We start from the raw sequence: 19,883 nt of genomic DNA, 5'->3' as shown, positions 1-19,883 counted from the left end.
ACATTCCTTTCAGCTTTCTTGAGATGATGCAAAGCCCCTTGGTCCCACACACAATACTGGGATGTAAAGTTTGGTCATTTTTTATATGGTCAGCCATAAAATTGATCATAACATTCGGCCAGCTGACCCTTGTTATTGACTGCAATATTTTCACTTTCCCCATAAAAGTCCATGGTTTTGTCTTGAATTTCTCATTCATGTGCCTCGCATCTCAAGGATGAAGGAAATATTTTAATATTACCAGTGATGTTGAAGAACTCAGCAGTGATGTTTCTACAACTTTGTTCATTAGGGCTTTTTCTTTTGTACTTCCACAGAGTTTAATATAAGCGGTCATTGTGTCTGAATACAATGTGGGGGCAAACATCAGTTCACGTTTTCAGTCTGATATGATTGTTCATGTACTGTTGTTGTACACTTGAGTAACCTCTGCAACAACAACTTCTGCATTCAGCATTTCACTGGGGATGCTGAAGAGCTTTGAGACACAGTTATTAATAATTTGGCCATTTATCATGTGGTTTCTTGCTTACAAGATACGTTATGTTATCTCGCTGCAAAGAAGATGAATTTTGTTTTACATGACTTACAAAATGCTTTGTATCACTGTCGGATGATTGCTAAATCCTACTAATAATCACTCCTCACTTGGTTTTATACCTTCAATGTATTTTTTTAGTAGCAGTAACACTCATAACACTTAGCTTGGGATATTTTTTCCAGTATAGTTATGTAGAAACACATAGCGAGCAACGTCATATTGACTCATGATTGAGGTTTGCAGAATTATGGTTTATTGGTTTATTATTATTATTGTCATGTGTACCGAGATACAGTGAAAATCCTTGTTTTGCGTGCTATCCAGAACAATCTATACAGGGCGGCACGGTAGCGCAGCGGTAGAGTTGCTGCTTTACAGCGAATGCAGCACCGGAGACTCAGGTTCGATCCTGACTACGGGTGCTGTACTGTAAGGAGTTTGTACGTTCTCCCCGTGACCTGCGTGGGTTTTCTCCGAGATCTTCGGTTTCCTCCCACACTCCAAAGACGTACAGGTATGTAGGTTAATTGGCTGGGTAAAATGTAAAAATTGTCCCTAGTGGGTGTAGGATAATGTAAATGTGCGGGGATCACTGGGCGGCACGGACTTGGTGGGCCGAAAAGGCCTGTTTCCGGCTGTATATATATGATATGATATGATATGATATAATCATCCATGCATGACTCCGATCAAACCATACATGAGTACAACAGGTAGTTCAAAAGAGAAAGGAAATGATGTGCAGAATTCAATGGGGTGGTGCAGGACCTCATGATGGTGCCACCTTAAAGCGCAGAAACCCGGGTTCGATTCTGGCTACGGGTGCTGAGTGTATGGAATTTGTATGTTCTCCCTATGCCCACATGGGGTTTTTTTCTGGGTGCTCCGGTTTCCCCCTTCATTCCAAAGACGTATAGGTTTGTACGTGAATTGGCTTGGTGAATCGGTAAAAATTGTACATTGTCTCTAATGTGTAAGATAATGCTAGTGTACGGGGATTGCTGGTCAGCATGGACTGGGTGGGCTGAAGGGCCTGTTTCCACGCTGTATCTCGAAACTAAACTAAAAGCTGCAGAGAATGTGCAGATTTTTTAAAAGTGTAAGGTCGCAGCAATCTTAGTTTATGAGAGTCTATGAATTGAATGACTTGTGGATACACTACCGTGTGGACTCAAGTCATGTTCATCCTTGTAGCGTACGAAAGCAAATGAAAATCTGTGCGTAGTTTAAAATTGGCAGTAATAGTGAGGAAACGTTTGCTAATGTGCTGTGAACTTAATTGTATTTTATACAACGTGGAGTGACTGCTCTCTTTGAGAACTGGGATAACAACAGGGTCAGAAGGAACATGTTGTGTATGATTTTAAGTTTTGGGATGTTAGCCAGCTCCTTGACAGACTGAGCATATTAATCATAAACAGTGAAAACATTACAGTGATGGGGTATTTGATAATTCTGGTGCAAATGCAATTTTTTATCTCTTCTCATTGCTATCAAGCCCTATTTCTATTTGTGTACATGGATAGGACAGGTTTGGAGGGATATGGGCCGAAAGCAGGCAGGTGGGACTACTGTAGATGGGACATGTTGGTCAGTGTGGGCGTTGGGCCGAATAGTCTGTTGCACGCTGGAAAACTCATGACTCCATGAGGTAAACCAAAAACAGACATAAAATGGTAACCATTTCTGTACAATAATGATGCTTCTTGTTCTATGATAGACACAAAATGCTGGAGTAACTCAGCGGGTCAGGCAGCATCTTAGGAGAGAAGGAATGGGTGACGTTTCAGGTCGAGATCCTTCTTCGAACTCCACGGCCTCCCTGAGGCTTAAGATACACAGCCACTTTTTGTTCTATGAATTGCCTAGGCTGTGCCATAATGCACACAACCACTTGTAGCTCATGCGTCACTAACCTAATTAGCTCAATTAGCTTAAACTTTAATGGATGACTAGATTTTGCTGCTAGTTTAACTCTCTGATAACTTGGGTTCCATTTATGGGTTTAAGATCAATGACCTCAAAAAGGCATCATTTATATCCCTCTCTGAATCTTATCAGTATTTCCAGACCAGCCTTTGAACTCTCCTCCAACCTCATCTACTGTATTCGCTGTCCCAGGTGTCAACTTTTCTACATCGGCGAGACCAAGCGCAAGCTCGGCGATTGTTTAGCTGAACACCTCCACTCAGTCCATCTTAACCTACCTGATCTCCCGGTGGCTCAGCACTTCAACTCCCCCTCCCATTCCCAATCTGACCTTTCTGTCCTGGGCCTCCTCCATTGTCAGAGTGAGGCCCAGTGCAAATTGGAGGAACATCACCTCATATTTTGCTTGGGTAGCTTACACCCCAGCGGTATGAACATTGACTTCTCCAACTTCAGATAGCCCTTGCTTTCTCTCTCTCTCTCTCTCTCTCTCTCTCTCTCTCTCCTTCCCCAACATTTTGAGTTGGGACCCTCCTTCAGATTGATGGAGTAGTGGGTGAAAGCTGGAAAAGAGAGGTGGGACTAGAGAACTGATCAAATCTCTGCCATGTTTTTGAATGTAAATATTGACTATATATGTAAGGCATCCCTCCTGGTCTGCTCAAAGTGACAGGATCATGAACACTCCATCTTTATGTGGAAAGTGGAACAAACTACATCTTGACCATGTTGATTTGGACCTATGGCAAAGCACCTAACATCAAGAGGATATATTGTTACTCTAATATTCCATGAATGCCAAAGACGTTTATGGAAGAGGCGGGAGGTTTTAAGAGATATGGCCAATTCAGAGAAGAATTATTTGGGGATTTTACCGCTGCACCACTGTATTGCCCTGACACACTATTTATAGTGAGAATTCTGGGTCTGCTCTTTGCTGAAACAATCGTATTTGATTTTGCGGCAATTCCTTTTGCAGTTCAGCTGCAGAATAAGAGGGAAGCAAATGATTCCTGTTAATCTGCTGCACATAAGTTTCCATAGCCAGAGCCTAAACATAGGCAGCACATGTGTGGCTCGTTAACTGATTCATGCGAAGAGGCCTGGATAGGTTTTGACATTGCACTTCCATACTGTGTGCCAACACTAATAGTTTGGCTGGTAAGTTGCATTCAAAACTTCCCTTCTACTGCAGACATCAAATAATTCTACTACTATCTATCATTCTCAATCTTTTCAACATTGAACTTTATTTGTGTTCCTTGAACCCGAATGAAATAATTACAGATGTTCTTCTGTAAGAGTTGGGAGAAGGTTTAATTATATTTATATGTATCTGTGCCCTCTAATCCCTTAGTTGGGAGGGTTAGGCCAGACAGGCTGAATTTCACAGAGAAAATGATAAAGAATGGGAGAAGTGAACTCTGAGAAACACGCATAAAGCAGGGCCAATGTCTAAGAAGGAGGAAGTCCTGGACTATCCACAATGGATCAGTTGAGGTTGACTTCAATGAATTGAACGGATCTGAATCAGAGTTCAGACTGCTTTGGTATGTAGGACTTGTTGGTACATAAGAATTTTTGCATAAGTGGCATCAAAACATTTGTATGGTGTTTGATATCAATTTAATACAGGGTGACTTCCATGCATATGACGTACATCTAGAGCGAGGAGCTGATCCAGGCTCAGCGTCACTCTCTCTCTCTCAGTTCAGTTTTTTTTAGCATTTCCTTTTGATCTATTTCCACACTTCAAGGGCTGTAGCGGTCTAAGGAGGCAGCTTACCAAAACATTCTCAAGAGCATTGAGGGATGGGCAATTAAATGCTGGCTCAGTCTGTGAAGCCCACATCCCTTGAATGACTCAACAAAAAAAAATTCTCTCCATCTATGGAACGGAATATGGAAAGGAATGGAACATATGTGCCAAGGCGACAACAATGGCACCAGGGACCCCGATTTGATTCTGTTCTTGGGTGCTGTCTTTGCAGAATTTGCATGTACTCCCCGTGACCATGTGGATTTCCACCAGGTGCTCCAGTTTCCTCCTACACCCCAAAGATGTGCGGGTTTGTAGGTTAATTGGCCTTTGTAAATTGCCCCTAGTTGTAGGGAGTGGATGAAAAATTGGAATAACATAGAACTGGTGTGAACAGGTGATCAATGGTCGATGTGGACTCAGTGGGCCAAAGGGCCCGTTCCCTTGTTGTAACTCTAAACTAAAACTAAATCTTTGTTATGTTACCATGTAGCTTTGTGCTATAAGTGATTCCAATAACTCATTTTTCTAATTTATTTTTGTTCTGCTGAACAGCTGACGATTGATGTAATTATCAATGACGCTTCCTGGCATGGCTGTTTTTCTTTTTATGTCCATTCCTGGAATATTTTGGTCGTACTCAACCCAACTAACCAGAATGATGTTTATTGTATGAATCTTAGCTTTTCCCAAGAGGAAACAAATCTAAATAAATTATACTTAATTCACCAATTAGCTTTGTTGATTTGCCACAGAGTGTAAGCAGTTTTATAAAATTATCCTGTGTACTCTCATCTTCTTTACGTATTCACTTTCTGATAATCCAAGAAAATATGTATGGCACGTCAATTCTGTCTTTATTAGGGCTATGCAATTTCCTTTGCAAAAATATTGACATCAGATTTGGACCTCGTGCATTATTTCAGCAATGAATCTATCCTAAATCACTAAATAAAATGTCACTAATAACAGTATTTAATGTCAAAGGGCTCAACCAATGTCATTCGACCAAGCCCTTTGGAGATGTTTCACACATCCAGTTTTGCAGAGGTCAGCTGAGTTACTTTACACTGATTTGGGAGGATGGTGCATATCTTGCACTTGATAAATCAGCATATCGAACCTCAATCATTTAAGGAATGGATCTTACAAATTAGTGGTATAGTTTTTGCGTCAAAAGAGGTGGCAGTAATTTGGACACTTCACAAGTGGGGTGGATTTTAATGGCAAAATTTGGCGTAGAGGAGGGAAAGAGGAAAAGAAACAGGCCCAAGAAGAGACAGGGGAGTCTAACAGTAAAGATGAAATCAATGACAGAAAGTGAACAAAGTTAGCCAAGTGCAGGGTGGGGTGGAGGAGGCTTGGTGCATTGTCCAGGGTGCCCCAATGAACATAGTGCACTTAACTGCTGGAATTTTGTAATTGCATTTTCTAATTAGCTCCATATATTATTATGAGTCGGCAAAATGAGAAGCATTTAATTTCAGCAGGAGGAGCTGCTTGAGAAGCAGTGATATAAACTAGAAGGCTAAATAATAAAAGAACTGGAATCAAAAGATCTGGGGCTCTCGCTGTATAAATCATTGAGAGTGGCAGGGGAGGTTGGGAAAGTGGTTCAAAAACTTACGCGGGGTCCTGAGGCATAATGTGCTTCATATAATGCAGGTAAACTGTTGTGTTCAGTTCTGCCCACCACAGTTTAGGTTAGGTGTGAAGCCGAAAGAGGGTTAAGAAAAGATTTACAGGATGGTTCAGATGAAAGGAACTTTAGTCGTGTGGATAGGTTTGAGAAGTTCAGTTTGTTCTTCTCATAAAAGAAAATGGTGAGAATAGTTCAGATCAAGATATTGAAAATCATGAAAGGTTTATACTATTTTAGAGATAAACTGTGAGGTCAAGAGCACGAATAATGAACACAATTGGCAAAAGAACCAAAAGCCACAAGAAGAAACTTATTCAAGAGGCTAGAATGGCAGAGACAGATTTAACTGCAGCCTTCAAAGGAAGCTGGATAGGTGCATGAAAGGAATATTAGTGCAAGTCTATGAGGAGAGGATGTGACTAGTTGGATTGCTGTGGAAAGTGACTTTATTCACACTTTCCAAGGAAGCGCTGGTAAGTTGGTCTTACTGTAGGTAAATGGCAAAAGAATCAAAGGGGGAGTTGATGAGCATGTACGAGAATAAGCTGCAGTGCTAAATGGAAATAAGAAGAGAGCAAATGGAACTAATAGGATTGCACAATTGGGAGTCAGCTTGCACTTGATGGGCCAAAAAGCCTCGTTAGTTATATGTAAGAAAGTAACATGGTTGTGAACAGCACCAAATGGGACACATGGAAACCTAGTTCCATCTGCACAATTATTGTTTTCCTTATCTGTTTCCATCTATTGCTCGCCAACCTCTAAACTCTCCCTTCTCTATCCCCATCCCTCACGTGGCTCCATCTGCTCATCATCCTCCACCCTCTTAGTTCCACCTATCACCTACCAGCCCCTGTTTCACCCAAGCTCTCTCCTCATTATTCTGGCTACCTTCCCTCTGCACTCTTGGTCCTGATGCAACACATCTGCCATCCCTTTGTTTTCACAGATGCTGCCTGACCTGCTGAGCTCCACCGGCAGTTTGTTTTTTTATGCTCCAGATTTGAGCATCTGCAGTCTTTTGTGTCTCCAAGAGTATATGATCTTCTGTGAACTTAACATCACTATTGTCTTGATTGTTTTTGGTGCAAATCAGCACAAGACAAGCTGTTACGGTAATGAAAAGCAAAAAAACGGAAATCTAAATTAAAAATAGAAAATGCTGGAAACATTCCACAGGTCAATCATCACGTGTTACCACAATAAATTAGACAGAGAGTTCCTTTTTTGCTGGCACGTAAATGTCTGATTAAAGGAATGAGAAACGCTTTAATTTGGCATGGGGTCTGTCTTTGTTCCAAAAAGAATTGTAAATTGTAAAGTAGATAGGTTGGTAAAGATGCTGTACGGTATGCTTACCTTCATTGTTAGGGGCATTGAATATAATAGTCAGGAGGTTATGATGCTGCTTTATAGGACTTTAGTTAGGTTGCATTTGGAATATTGGGTACAGTTCTGGTCGCACCCATTACAGGAAAGGTGTGGAGGCTTTGGAGAGGGTACGGAAGAGGTTTATCAGAATGCTGGATTGGAGGGTTTCAGCTTCGGGGGGGAGAGAGGTTGGATAGACTTGGACTGTTTTCTCCGGGAATGTCAGAGGTTGAGGGAAGATTTGATAGAAGTGCACAAAATTATGAGAGGCATAGATATTGTAGACAGTCAGAGCCTTTTTACCAAGGTGGAACTGTCCAATACTGGATGGCCTAGCTATAAGGTGATAGGAGGAAAGTTTAATGAAGATGTGTAGGGCAAGGTTTTTAAACAGAGAGTTGTGGGGTCCTAGAGCGCATTGCCAGGTGTGGTGGTCGAGGCAGATTCAATAGTGGCATTTGAGGGGCTTTTAGATAGATACATGGGAATGCAGGGAAGAGAGGGATGTGGATCATTTACTGGCAGAGGAGAGTAGTTTAACTTGGCATCTTGTTTGGCACAAACATTGTGGGCCAAAGGGCCAGTTCCTGTGCTGTACTGTTCTATGCTATATGTTTTATAGCAGTCAGTAAAGAGCTTTTATGTATTTCTGATATAGGTGTTGATCTTTGGGTTCTGGCAATTGGAAAGCACCCAGAAGAACACACAGTGGGGACCCCGGAAGTGAAGTATATCGGGAACATCCATGGTGATGAGGTACGGTTTACTTATATGCCCTATAATTTCCAAATTATTTTATAATAGTATTTTGGTAGGATTAAATGTATAGCAAATAAAAATGAATTGGAAATAATAATGCTTTTTGTCAAAAATAAATTAAAGTTTTCAGTGGATTTCCAAGATTTTATTTATTTCTCTTCTTTCTTTTATCCAAAGACTTAACATTTCAGCTTGGCACATTCTTATATTCATCACATTAGCTAATATTGGAACAAATTGTCTAAATTAATTGGTAGCATAGGATCCAAATTTGTGGTGTCAAATGTTATGGTATCCTTTCAGTAAGCAGATAAATGGGCTAATTTTCCATAAATCGTCTCAGTTTTATTGTTGAAAGGAATGTGAGTCATCCAAGTTTCAACTGAAGATTTGAATAAATTTATTCCAAGACAGCACGGCGGAAATAATGGTTAAACATCTGGTACAAAATGTTTGGGTCGAAACAGAATATACTCGCGAACCATTGTGCCCTTATGAACTGCACGGTCGTGGTCTCTTTTGTGAGAGATGTACCATTCAAGTACATTGAAAAATATTAAGCTGCAGCACTTGTGCATATCAGCTCAACGTTTGCAGGAAGAATTAGGGCTTATCTGTTCATGTGTAATAATAATAATAAGTACTTTATTCGTCCCACAACAGGGACATTTGCAGGGTTACAGCAGCAAAGTGGATAGCAAAAATAAATAAGCATTCATTAAAAAATTTAAATAGCGGTAATTATCTTCATTTACTGGTCTGCTGGGAGCAGTGCTGATTGTGCAGTCTGACGGCAGCAGGAAGGAAGGACCTTCGATATCTCTCCTTCACACACTTGGGGTGAAGAAGTCTGTCACTGAAGGAGCTGCTCAGTGCAGTGACAGTGTCCTGCATGGGGTGGGAGGAGTCGTCCAGCAGTGATGATAGCTTTGCCATCATCCTCCTCTCTCCCACCGCCTGCACTGAGTCGAGGGGGCATCCCAGGACAGAGCTGGCCTTCTTGATCAGTTTATCTTCCTGTCAGCAGTTGAGATGCTGCTGCTCCAGCAGACCACTCCATAGAAGTCCAAAAAGTGCTGGAGTAACTCAGCAGGTCAGGCAGCATCTCTGGAGAACATGGATAGGTGATGATTTGGGTCAAGACCATCTTTCAGACTGATGATTCTGAACAAGGATCTCGACTTTAAATGTCACGTATCCATGTTCTCCAGAGATGCTGCCTGACCTGCTGAGTTACTCCAGCACTTTGTGCCCTTTTGAGTTTTATCCAGCATCTGCAGTTCCTTGTTTCGAAAGCATGGAGAGTTTTAATTGATCCCAAAACAATTGCCCAACCACCATGATATTTCACAAGGACGGAGGCTAATACCTTTGGATTATAATTATTATTGGATATATTTTAAATTAGGTTCATTTTCTTTCTGAATCTTTTTCTCATAATGTATTCCTTCCATCTTTTTGATGCCTGATTGACATAGGATTGAATATTATAATTTAAACATCGTGGTTCAGCTCTTCAAACATTACTGCTCTCTAAATAATGCTCCAAGGTTATTTGGATTAGTGCTGTGAAGCAACAGTTGTGCCTGTGGTTCGGGTGTAGGCTGTAGACTTGGGATATGAAATAATATCTTGATTGGCAAAGTAATTAATTTCATATTGAAAATAGACTTATCATCCTTGACTTTAGCTTCACAGGATGACAAAATGAACAGGGAGACACCCAGTTAATTTTGGATTAATTTAGCATTTAGTTTGAAGGTGTAATTATTATAGAATTATTTTTTGCTTAGATTAGTTATGTTTCTATTCCTTAACTGGAATTCAATGCCAAATATTGATCAATTGTTAATGTGAAGTGCCTCTTTACAAAAGGGGACACAGTGCTGAGGTAATTCAGCGGGTCAGGCAGCATCTCTGGAGAACATGGATAGGTGACGTTTCGGGTTGGGACCCTTTTTCAGACTGAAGAGAAAGAGTCGCCAACCTGAAACATCATGGATCTGTGTCCTCCAGAGATGCTGCCACTGAGTTAGTCCAGCACGTTGTGTCCCATAAATCATTATGGGTGGGTATAAGATAAGTGGGATGAATGAGCTCAATCTATACAATCAATAGGTGAACACCTTCAGTGTTTCCTGTCTAACTCACCTTCTCTACAGTCATTAAGTTAAGATAACTGACACGGATTGTAGCCGCAATTACTCGTGGATCGTTGAAATAGAATATAAGAGCTAATTTGCCTCGAATAAACCATTAGCTGTTGAAGCAGTGTAAAATCACAATGTTAAAGTTAAATGACACTGGATATATTTCAAAGGGTTGAGAGGACTGATTAAATTAGCTGTTAAAGAGATAATTTGATATGGCATTGACAATGAGCACCAGCGATTTAAGTGTAAGAAAATAACTGCAGATGCTGGTACAAATCGAAGGTATTTATTCACAAAATGCTGGAGTAACTCAGCAGGTCGGGCAGAGCACGTGCAAAGTGACTGCATTTGTCGAGCTGTCTGCATGCATTCAGCAATCTAATCATTTGTTGAGTTGGTAAGTTTAAACTTTTTTTTTGATTTTCACCTGCCAAAGAGCGATATAATTTCCATGCTCTCCAAGGTTGTGCTGAGCAGGATAGCAATGTTTGTAAATCTGCATGCTTTCTATCCTTGTTTTGATGTTTTTAAAATAATGTCCCCAAATACAGTTTTTTAATAATCTACTTGTAATAAGATCATTAATTCCGTATTGTAACATGTCAACAAGGTTGATTTGCTTCCAACTATTCTGGTTTATATATTAATCCATTTTTATTGCACACATGTTTGGCCCCATATATTTTTCCATTTTGGTGCTTTCAACCTTAAAGGGAACATTTGATTCACTCCTTCCACCCTATCTCTGTGTTAGTGAGTAATAACAGCAGGGAAGATGGTTGCTGGGCATGTCTTTCAAAAGTAAATTTCCAAAAGCGTTGTTAAGGTCAATAAATCATGGTTACATCAACTTGTTTAGCTCCTTCAATCCTACTCAAATGCCATTGCAAGCCATTCACTCAGAACAAGCCTGAATACATTCTTGGTGAATCTGTAGATGAGCAGTGGGCAATTCCATCAGAAATATTAGTGTCACCCTAGGGGACTTCTTGCTTTCCTTGTCCTTTTTCTTTGTAAAGGTTGTAGGTTTGGGTGAAGTTGTTTCATTAGCGCAGGTGAGAACTACCCAGTATCTTGTAGATAGTATTCACAGCATTGCACCCACATGGGAGGTTGTGACATCCATCTATCTGTATATTACTAAAACTCTCATCTGTGCAGTAGCAGGTTTCGTTCAAATTGTTGTTATATTTAAAAAGTTATTCACTTTTTAAACTTTAATACATTTCTCCCACTTGCCGTGCCCGCCAGCTGCGCCTGCGCAGTAATACTTCCATGTTTGGTGCCACAATGGGCGCCACTCACCCCTCCCGTGGTGCAACGCGATGGCAGAGAGATGGTGAAAGAAGATGGCCGCCGGCAGGGCGAGCATGCGGCAGCGCCTTGCGGCCGCTCCAATGCTGCTGGCCGCCGCGATGGCTGCCCGGGGCCAGAGTGAGTGGCTCTCTCTCCCCTTTCCTCTCCCCCCTCGCCCGCCCCCAGTCCCGGGGGAGACTCCCCAGCCGGCAAGGGGTCCACGGGTCGTCACCTCTCTCCGTCCGCAGGTCACCGGGCTCATCCTTCCTTGACGCCCCTTACTCTCAGGCCACCAGGCTCCTCCTAGGGCTTCACTTGATCTCAACGTCTCTCTCCTCAGGTCACTGGGTTCACCCTGTTCTCGGTGCCCTCTCTCCCCTCAGGTCACCGGGTTCACCCTGTCCGCGACGCCCTCTCTCCTGACGCCCTCTCCTCCTGCTGTTTCTCCTGGGGCTTAGCGCTTCTCTCCTCAGGTCACTGGGTTCACCCTGCCCTCGATGCCTTCTCTCTCGCTCTCCTCGGGACAGCGGGCTTGCCTTGCTCTCAGTGCCTTTCCCTCTCCTCAGGACACCGGGTTCACACCGCCCTCAGCACCTCTCTCTCCCTCCTCAGGACACCGGGCTTGTGTTGCATTCGGTGCCTTTCTCTCTGCTCGGGTTACCGGGCTCACCCTGGCCTTGACGCTTCGCTGCCCAGGTCACCGTGTTCGTCACCTTTTTCTCTTTCTCTCTCTTCTGGTAACCAGGCTCACACCGCTCTCGACGCCCCCTCTATCCCTCCCTCCCAGGTTTCCCGCTCTCTCAGACCCTGTCCTCAGGTTGAGGTTTGGACCCAACGGGTCCACGTGTCGGCTGGTCTCCATTAAACTTTCCCCCTCTCATCTTACAGCTATGCCCTCTAGTGTTGGACATTTCCACCCTGGGTAAAGGTTCTGACTGTCTACCATATCTATTTCATATATTTCTATCAAGTTTCCCATCAACGTCTGACATTCTAGTTGCTTTTTTGGGCAATGGTGACTTGCTAATGCCATTGAGATAAGTGATTGGACTCTCTCTTGGAGGTAGTCATAGCTTAGTACTTGTGTTTTGTGAATATTACCGATGAGTGCTGAATTAAGTACTTTTGTGAATATTGTACAAAGTGCTTCTTATCTGTGTTGATACGAATAGTATTGAACTCTGTGTGATCATCAGTGAACCTACCATTCCTGACACTATGTTGGAGGGAAGGTCATGGGTAAGCGTAGGTGCAGACATTGTGCCTGGGACACTGTCCTGACAAAAGTCTGCATTGATCTCATGGGAATCGAGTTATTAATCTTCAACAGCCACAGCTAGCACCATACATAAGCATTCTCTTTTTCTAACTATAAACGTTGTGATTGTCTATCAGTCATTTTACAACTTGCAGTATTAATGTAGAAAGTGCTGCACTTGTTTCTCCATAAGCAACATTTTGTATGCTGAACTTGTAAGATAATATATTTATACTTCAAACCACAAATATGGGCTTGTGATCAATGATGTCATTACAAAACAAAATAAAAAAAATTGGGTGGGTTAATTTCCTCAAATTGTAGCATTAAATCATAATGGGCAGATCCCAATTGGGAAAACTGACACATTCACATTTTCCGGAGTCAGCAGGATACAATTTAATGATTTAAGCGGGATCATTAGTGTAATGTTAGTTAAAAGGAAATGTGACGCACTAGACATTTTGTGGTCTTTTTTGCTTTCTAAAGGACTGAGGTTATGTAGGGAAATCATCTAATCTAATCTGGTTAAATCCTTGGTTTAGTGGCTATCCTAAAGATGATTAAACACATGATGTGGTGGCAAAAACATTTGGCCTTAAAATTTTTGCATACTCAATCAATTGTCCCAAGTTTCTATCATTTGACTACACAGTGGTCAATTACACTATTAACCTGCACACCTTTGGGATGTGGGAGGAAATCAAAGCAAGCAAAAGAAACCCATGTGATCACAAATGATTGTGCAAATTCTACACAGACAACACTGGGCACCAGCAGTGAACTGTGGTCACTGGAGTTGTTAAGCAACAGCTCTTTTGAAATTGCTTAGTGTTATTTTATAGATTCAGCATGGAAATGAGCCCTTCAGTCCACTGAGTCCGTGCTGACCTATTCACCTATTCTCACTAGTTCTATGTTATCCCACTTTCTCTTCCTCTCCCTACACACTAGAGGCAATTTACAGAGGCCAATTAACCTACAAACCCGCATACGTTTTGGATGTTGGAGGGATCCAGAGCGCCCAGTGGAACCCCACGTAGTCACAGGGAGAACATGCAAACTCCACATAGACAGCAGCTGAGGTCAGAATCAAACCTGGGTCTCTGGCGCTGTGTGGCAGCAGCTCTACCAGCTGCTCAACTGTGCCATTAATTAATAATAATAATAATAATAATACATTTTATTTATATAGCGCTTTTCATATACTCAAAGACGCTTTACAGAGATTTTGAGAACATAGGGAAATTAATAAATAGATAAATAAGTAAATAAATAAATGAACAGAGAAAGGAGACAGTAGGTGAGGTGACCTTCAGTGGTTGAAGGCAGTACTGAACAGGTGAGACTTCAGCGATGTTTTGAATGTGGTGAGTGTGGGGGAGTCTCTAACGGTTTGGGGTAGTGAGTTCCATAGGGTGGGAGCAGCGATGGAGAAAGCCCTGTCCCCCCAGGATCTGAGTTTAGTCCGGATGTGGGGGGATAGGAGATTGGCAGCGGCAGAGCGGAGGGTGCAGGTGGGAGTGTGCCTGTGGAGGAGGTCGGTCAGGTAGGATGGGGCCAGGTTATGGAGGGCTTTGTAGGTTATGAGGAGGATTTTGTACTGGATTCTCTGGGGGATGGGGAGCCAGTGGAGTTTATAAAGGACGGGGGTGATATGGTCACGGATCGAGGTGTGTGTGAGTAGACGGGCAGTGGAGTTTTGAATGTATTGAAGTTTATTGATGATTTTTGAGGGTGCGCCATAGAGGAGGCTGTTGCAGTAGTCCAGACGGGAGGTGATGAAGGCGTGGATGAGGGTTTCTGCAGCTGTGGAGGAGAGGGATGGACGGAGACGGGCAATGTTTTTGAGGTGGAAGAAGGCTGTCTTTGTGATGTGTTTGATGTGTTTGTCGAAGGAGAGGGTTTGATCAAGGATGATTCCAAGATTCCGGATGTGTGATCAAACCTTTGGATATACTCAAAAACAGCCATTGAGGACAAACAAGATGTTTGCTATATTTCTCCTCTAGATAGAAATGCTATCTTAGTCAGTCCACTTGATTTTAACCGTCCCAACAAGTTGTGAAGGAATGCACGTTGTTAAATTTCTTCCGGGAGTGTTTAATACACCAATGTCTTCCCCTGCTTCATCAGTGGCCTAATGTTCAGCATGTCAGAAGTGCACATGTTAGCCAATAGTGCAAGTGCACAGATCCACATGCAGATTCTCAGATAGTTAGGCAGGCAGTGCCTGCAGGCAGTGCCTGCAGGCATTGGAAAAAATGGTCAAGTGGCCAAGCTGTTGTTCCAGAGTGTGCTATCCAGAAGAAATATTGCAACAATCTCTCCAACTCTGCTTCAGGCCACTTTCCAAACCCAGAACCTAGTCTCCTGTAAGAATTGCAGGATATGAGAACACGTACCTTCAAGTTAAACATCTTGAAAGTGCACTGTTTATCTTCTATCATCAATGGGTTAAAGTCTTGGTACTCCTCACCGTACAGTTTTCTGGGAGTACCTTCAGCACCTGAGATGTAGAATTTGAAGGAAATGCTTTTTTATCGAGCAATTAATCAAGGAGTGTGTATACTGGCCTTGCCAGTAAAAAACCTCTATTCCACATGTAAAGGTTTCTTTCCCACCATACAGTAGTGTTGATTCACTGTGATTCATTGTTATGGTAAGCATTACGTTAACGATGAGCTAGTTCCTCTTAGAACACGAGTTCTGATTTATGTAATACTTCACCCTGATCTTAATGCCCCATTTCCGTAGTGAAAATGTTCCCATAGAGTGAAAAACATCGTGTTAATAAATTAAACTGTACACCGAGATACCTCACCGTAAAACATTCTGAGAGTATAATTACTAGACAAACATCTAACGCATAAACAATTTACAACTAAATTGCAAACAATAAAATTATGAAACACATATGTGGGGCAAAGTTCCAGCATTTAGATCCATTGTTATCTCTGGATCTACATACTGGATGTGTCTGTAATGCACAGTGTCTTGAAGTTCCAGTAAACGACAAGGACCAAACCAGTTAAAGAAGGTGGTTCACTGTCACTTTATCAAGAGTAATTGGAGATGAATTATAAATGCCGGCCTCACCTGCAATGCCAACATACTTTAATAAATATTTAAAATTACTTTACTTTTTATAATAGCCGGTGTATTTTAAGTTCATTTTCTTTATTGTTGGTACTTGGAGCGTCAGATTTTAAGATCCAACCAGAAGTAATCAACTGCTACTTAGTCTAGTGGAGGAACTCAGTGGGTCAGGCAGCACGTGGACAATGGCTGTCAGTTCCCCTCCACAAAAGCTGCCTGATACGCTGAGTTCCTTCAGCAGTTTGTTTTTTCCCCTCAAGATTTCAACATCTGCAATCTCGTGTGTCCATGTGTCTCTGTTATTTAGTTTACCTGCTTCGAAATATTTCTTGACAATTTTCTGTGAGAGGACCCTATGTATCTCTGGCTGGAAGACTGCAGTGAACATTTCTGTTTTCCTGTAGTCAGAAATCAGAGCCAGTTATTTTACTTCTGCAAATTTGGCAAAAACCTGAACTTCAGTAACCCTCTCAATTGGATCACTCGTGATGTCGATTTTCCGTTCTGCGTTCAATGAATTAGAAGTTAACATGTTTGTTTCTGCCTGAAGCTGGTGCACTTCTGCTGACGTGTTTCCTTCCAACAAATAAATTGTCTCGCAATTGCACATTAAGACTATTGTATTTAAAAATGCCATATACCTCCACTCTTCTTGTTTTCTGCCTTTCAAGGAGAGTTGTGCCAGCTGTTCTCTGGTACACCAAATTAGCGATAATATTGTTTTACAAAAGTTAAGTGTTAGAGAACATTTGTTCTTGGCGAGGCTATGATCGCAAAGTGAATTATGTCTCCAAGAGAAGGCCTTACTTCCTGCAAGTGATTATCTAGGACTTGTTCTTCATAAGTGATGGGAGCAGAATTAGGCCATTTGGCCCAGCAAGTCTACTCCATTCAATCATGACTGATCAATCTTTCTCTCTCAACCCCATTCTACTGCCTTCTCCCCATAACCCCTGATACTCATATTAATCAATAATCTATCAATCTCTGCCTTAAAAATATCCATTGACTTGGCCTCTGTAGCCTTCTCTGGATCAAGACCAATCTGCTTATCACCTAGTTTAATTTTACCATTAAAATGAGGGAAGTGCTAGACTGTGAATGTGAAAGTCAGTTCCTTGATTAATAGAAATTACCCACTCCTGATGCAATTTATGAACTTGAGATGTTTACTGTTTCTCTCTCCATAATTGAACTGTGGCCAATTCCATCTTTCAGGCTGACTTGGCTTCTGATATTATGTTCAGTTAAGTTTCAGACCCCATAATTCTTCCCATCACCTTTTTCCACATCTGAGCATTGCCATCCCATACTCCAAGTTCACTTCAACTGCTGCTGAAAGAGATATCAAAGCGTTTGTCTCTTCTACATCTGTTGCTTAAATGCTTTCCCGGCTTATCCCTCACTGAGTACCCACCGTTAGCTTAAGTTCATTTGCAACTTTGCCTCCCATGTCCTGACTTGCACTTGTGACCAATATTGACTCTGGTCTAGCAATGCCTTGGTTTTAAAATTCCCGTCTTCAAATGTGAGCATCTATGTTTCTATGTGGCTACACTGCCCAGTCCATCATGGGTACTGACCTCCCCACCATCGAAGCGATGTACAGGAGTTACTGCCTCAAAAATGCAGCCAGCCTCATCAGAGACCCACACCACCCTGGCCACATACTCATTTCACTCCTGTCATCAGGAAAAAGAAACAGGGGCCTGAAAACTGTCACGGATACAGTTTCTTCCCTACAGCCATCAGGCTATTAAACACTACAACCTCCACATGAGCTCTGAACTACATAGACTTGGTGGCATTGGTTTTGTATTGTTTGCTTTTATGTGTATGTGTATACACATGTATACGTATGTATATGTATACGTATATTCAAAAATTGTCTAACAATTAATTGGATTGTTAATATTTCTCTAATGAGGCTTAATTAAATTCAGGTGAAGTTTCTATTGAAGCTCAGTCAGATTTTCCATTAAAGTAATAAGCACCCTGTGGAATATGTTACACAAGGCACCACTGTGACTTGTCCCATTACCAAGATTGCCTTTTTTCTACATCTGTAGCATTGCTGACTTGTTTAAATGCCTTGTGCCAGTCGGCCCACAACAGTATTTTTCCCGATGCTGACGAACCCACTAAGTTCCTCCAGCTCTCTGTTGTTTTGGAAATTAATTGCTTAGTTCCTTGAAGTTGCCACATGTTCAAAGTACACCCACAATAAAAAAAACTCCTTTCTTGGCAATAGTTCAAAATGATGGCTTTAGTTCTGTTAATTGCATGTTAGTGTAAAATATTTTTGTATAAGTTTCCTAGTTACGCAGCTCTACAATATTATTGTCACTATTCAATTCCCTTTGAACACATATATCTGGAATGTAAAAGAAACAATCAAATCGGGGTGAGAGGAGAATTGATAGAGGTGCAGAAATCTGAAGAAGGGTCCCATCCCAAATTGTCACCTTTCCATCTTTTCTAGGGATGTTGCCTGACTCACTGAGTTACTCCAGCACTTTGTCTTTTTTTTGCTAACCAGCATCTGAAGTTCTTTGTTTCTGCAGAAGATCATCTGCAGGGACCTTAAATGGGGGCCCACTATCGACTCCACAGTCAAAAAGGCCCAACATTGAGTCCGTCCTCACCTTCTCCATCATGGTCTGGTTTGGCTCAGTCACCAAGCACGACATCTGGAGGCTGCAACGGATCGTTCGATCAGCTGAGAAGGTTGTTGGCTGCAACCTTCCCCCCATTGACGAACTGTACACTGCAACGGCCAGGAAGCGAGCGGGCAAGATCATCTCTGACCCCTCTCACCCTGGCCACAAAATCTTTGAAGCACTTCCCTCTGGAAGGCGACTCCTGACTGACAAAGCAGCCACAGCCAGACATAAAAACAACTTTTTTCCACGAGTAGTAGTTCTACACAATAACCAAAGTCTGTAGTTTCTTTTTGCACTGGTTTATTTTCACCCACATGCTTAGACCGTAATGTTGTATCCTTATTGTTTTGATGTGGTTATGCTTTATTCTTAATTGTTAACTGTATGTTTGTGTTGTCATTTGTGAGCGGAGCACCAAGGCACATTCCTTGTATTTGCACATACTTGGCCAATAAACTTATTCATTCATTCATTCATTCATTCATTCATTCATTCATTCATTCATTCATTCATTCATTCATTCAAGATTATGACAGGTTTACATATGGGGTAAATAGAGAGGCACTGTTCCCATTACCAGATGGTACGAGGAAACACATATAAAATATTTTGGCCAAAGATACTAAGAGGATATGAGAAAAAACATTTGACACTCAGAGCAGGTTTCAAAATCACTGGCAATATAAGCAGAATTCCTCAGTACAACACAATGGGGGAGTGGTAGAGTTGCTGCCTTACAGCGCCTGAGACCCGGCTTCAATCCTGACTACAGATGCTGTCTGTGGGGTATATGTACATTCTCCCTGTGACTCTGTGGGTTTTCTCGAGGCACTCCGGTTTCCTCCCACATTCCAAAAAAGTGCAGGTTTGCAGGTTAATTGGCTTCTGTAAATTGTCCCTAGTGTGTAGGATAGAGCTAGTGTATGGGGATTGCTGGTCAGCATGGACTCGATGGGCTGAAGGGCCTGTTTCTAAGCTATATTTCTAATCTCTAAACGTCGTTAAGGAAGTGCATTGGTTAATTACCATCCTCTCCATTACCATGATCATCTTCAAATTGTTGTCATTCTTCCAATCTCTTACTAAATGGAAGTCTCCATTATTGTACGTTGGTTTGCTGTAATTTTAGATTTTTAAATAATTTTTATGTAGAAATGTCAGAAATACAGCATTGAAATAGGCCCACCAGCTCTCTGAGTCCATGCCAACCATTGATCACCTGCTCACTCTAGTTCTACGTTATCCCACTTTCACATCCACTCCCTACACACTGGGAACAATTTACAGACGCCAATTAACATACAAACCCGCAAGTCTTTGGGATGTGGGAGGAAACCAGCGCACCCGAAGGAAACCCGTGCGGTCACAGGGAGAACATGCAAACTCGACATAGACAGCACCAAAGGTCAGGAT

General features: G+C 41.9%; 1 protein-coding gene across 2 annotated transcripts in view; it reads left to right on the top strand.

Annotated features, from left to right (window-relative positions):
- Positions 1 to 19,883, top strand: part of LOC144603684 (carboxypeptidase M-like) — a 44,466-nt gene that overhangs the window by 10,576 nt on the left and 14,007 nt on the right. For both annotated transcript variants that reach the window (XM_078417306.1, XM_078417307.1), the window contains exon 3: positions 7,901 to 7,998. In XM_078417306.1, the coding sequence (XP_078273432.1) occupies positions 7,901 to 7,998 (98 nt within the window). The remainder of the gene's footprint in view (positions 1 to 7,900; positions 7,999 to 19,883) is intronic.

The sequence above is a fragment of the Rhinoraja longicauda genome, chromosome 20 (genome assembly GCF_053455715.1).
Source record: "Rhinoraja longicauda isolate Sanriku21f chromosome 20, sRhiLon1.1, whole genome shotgun sequence".
In the NCBI taxonomy this organism is placed as follows: Eukaryota; Metazoa; Chordata; class Chondrichthyes; order Rajiformes; family Arhynchobatidae; genus Rhinoraja; species Rhinoraja longicauda.
Note: the sequence above shows the minus strand (reverse complement) of the source record. Positions and strands in the feature narration are given on the sequence as shown.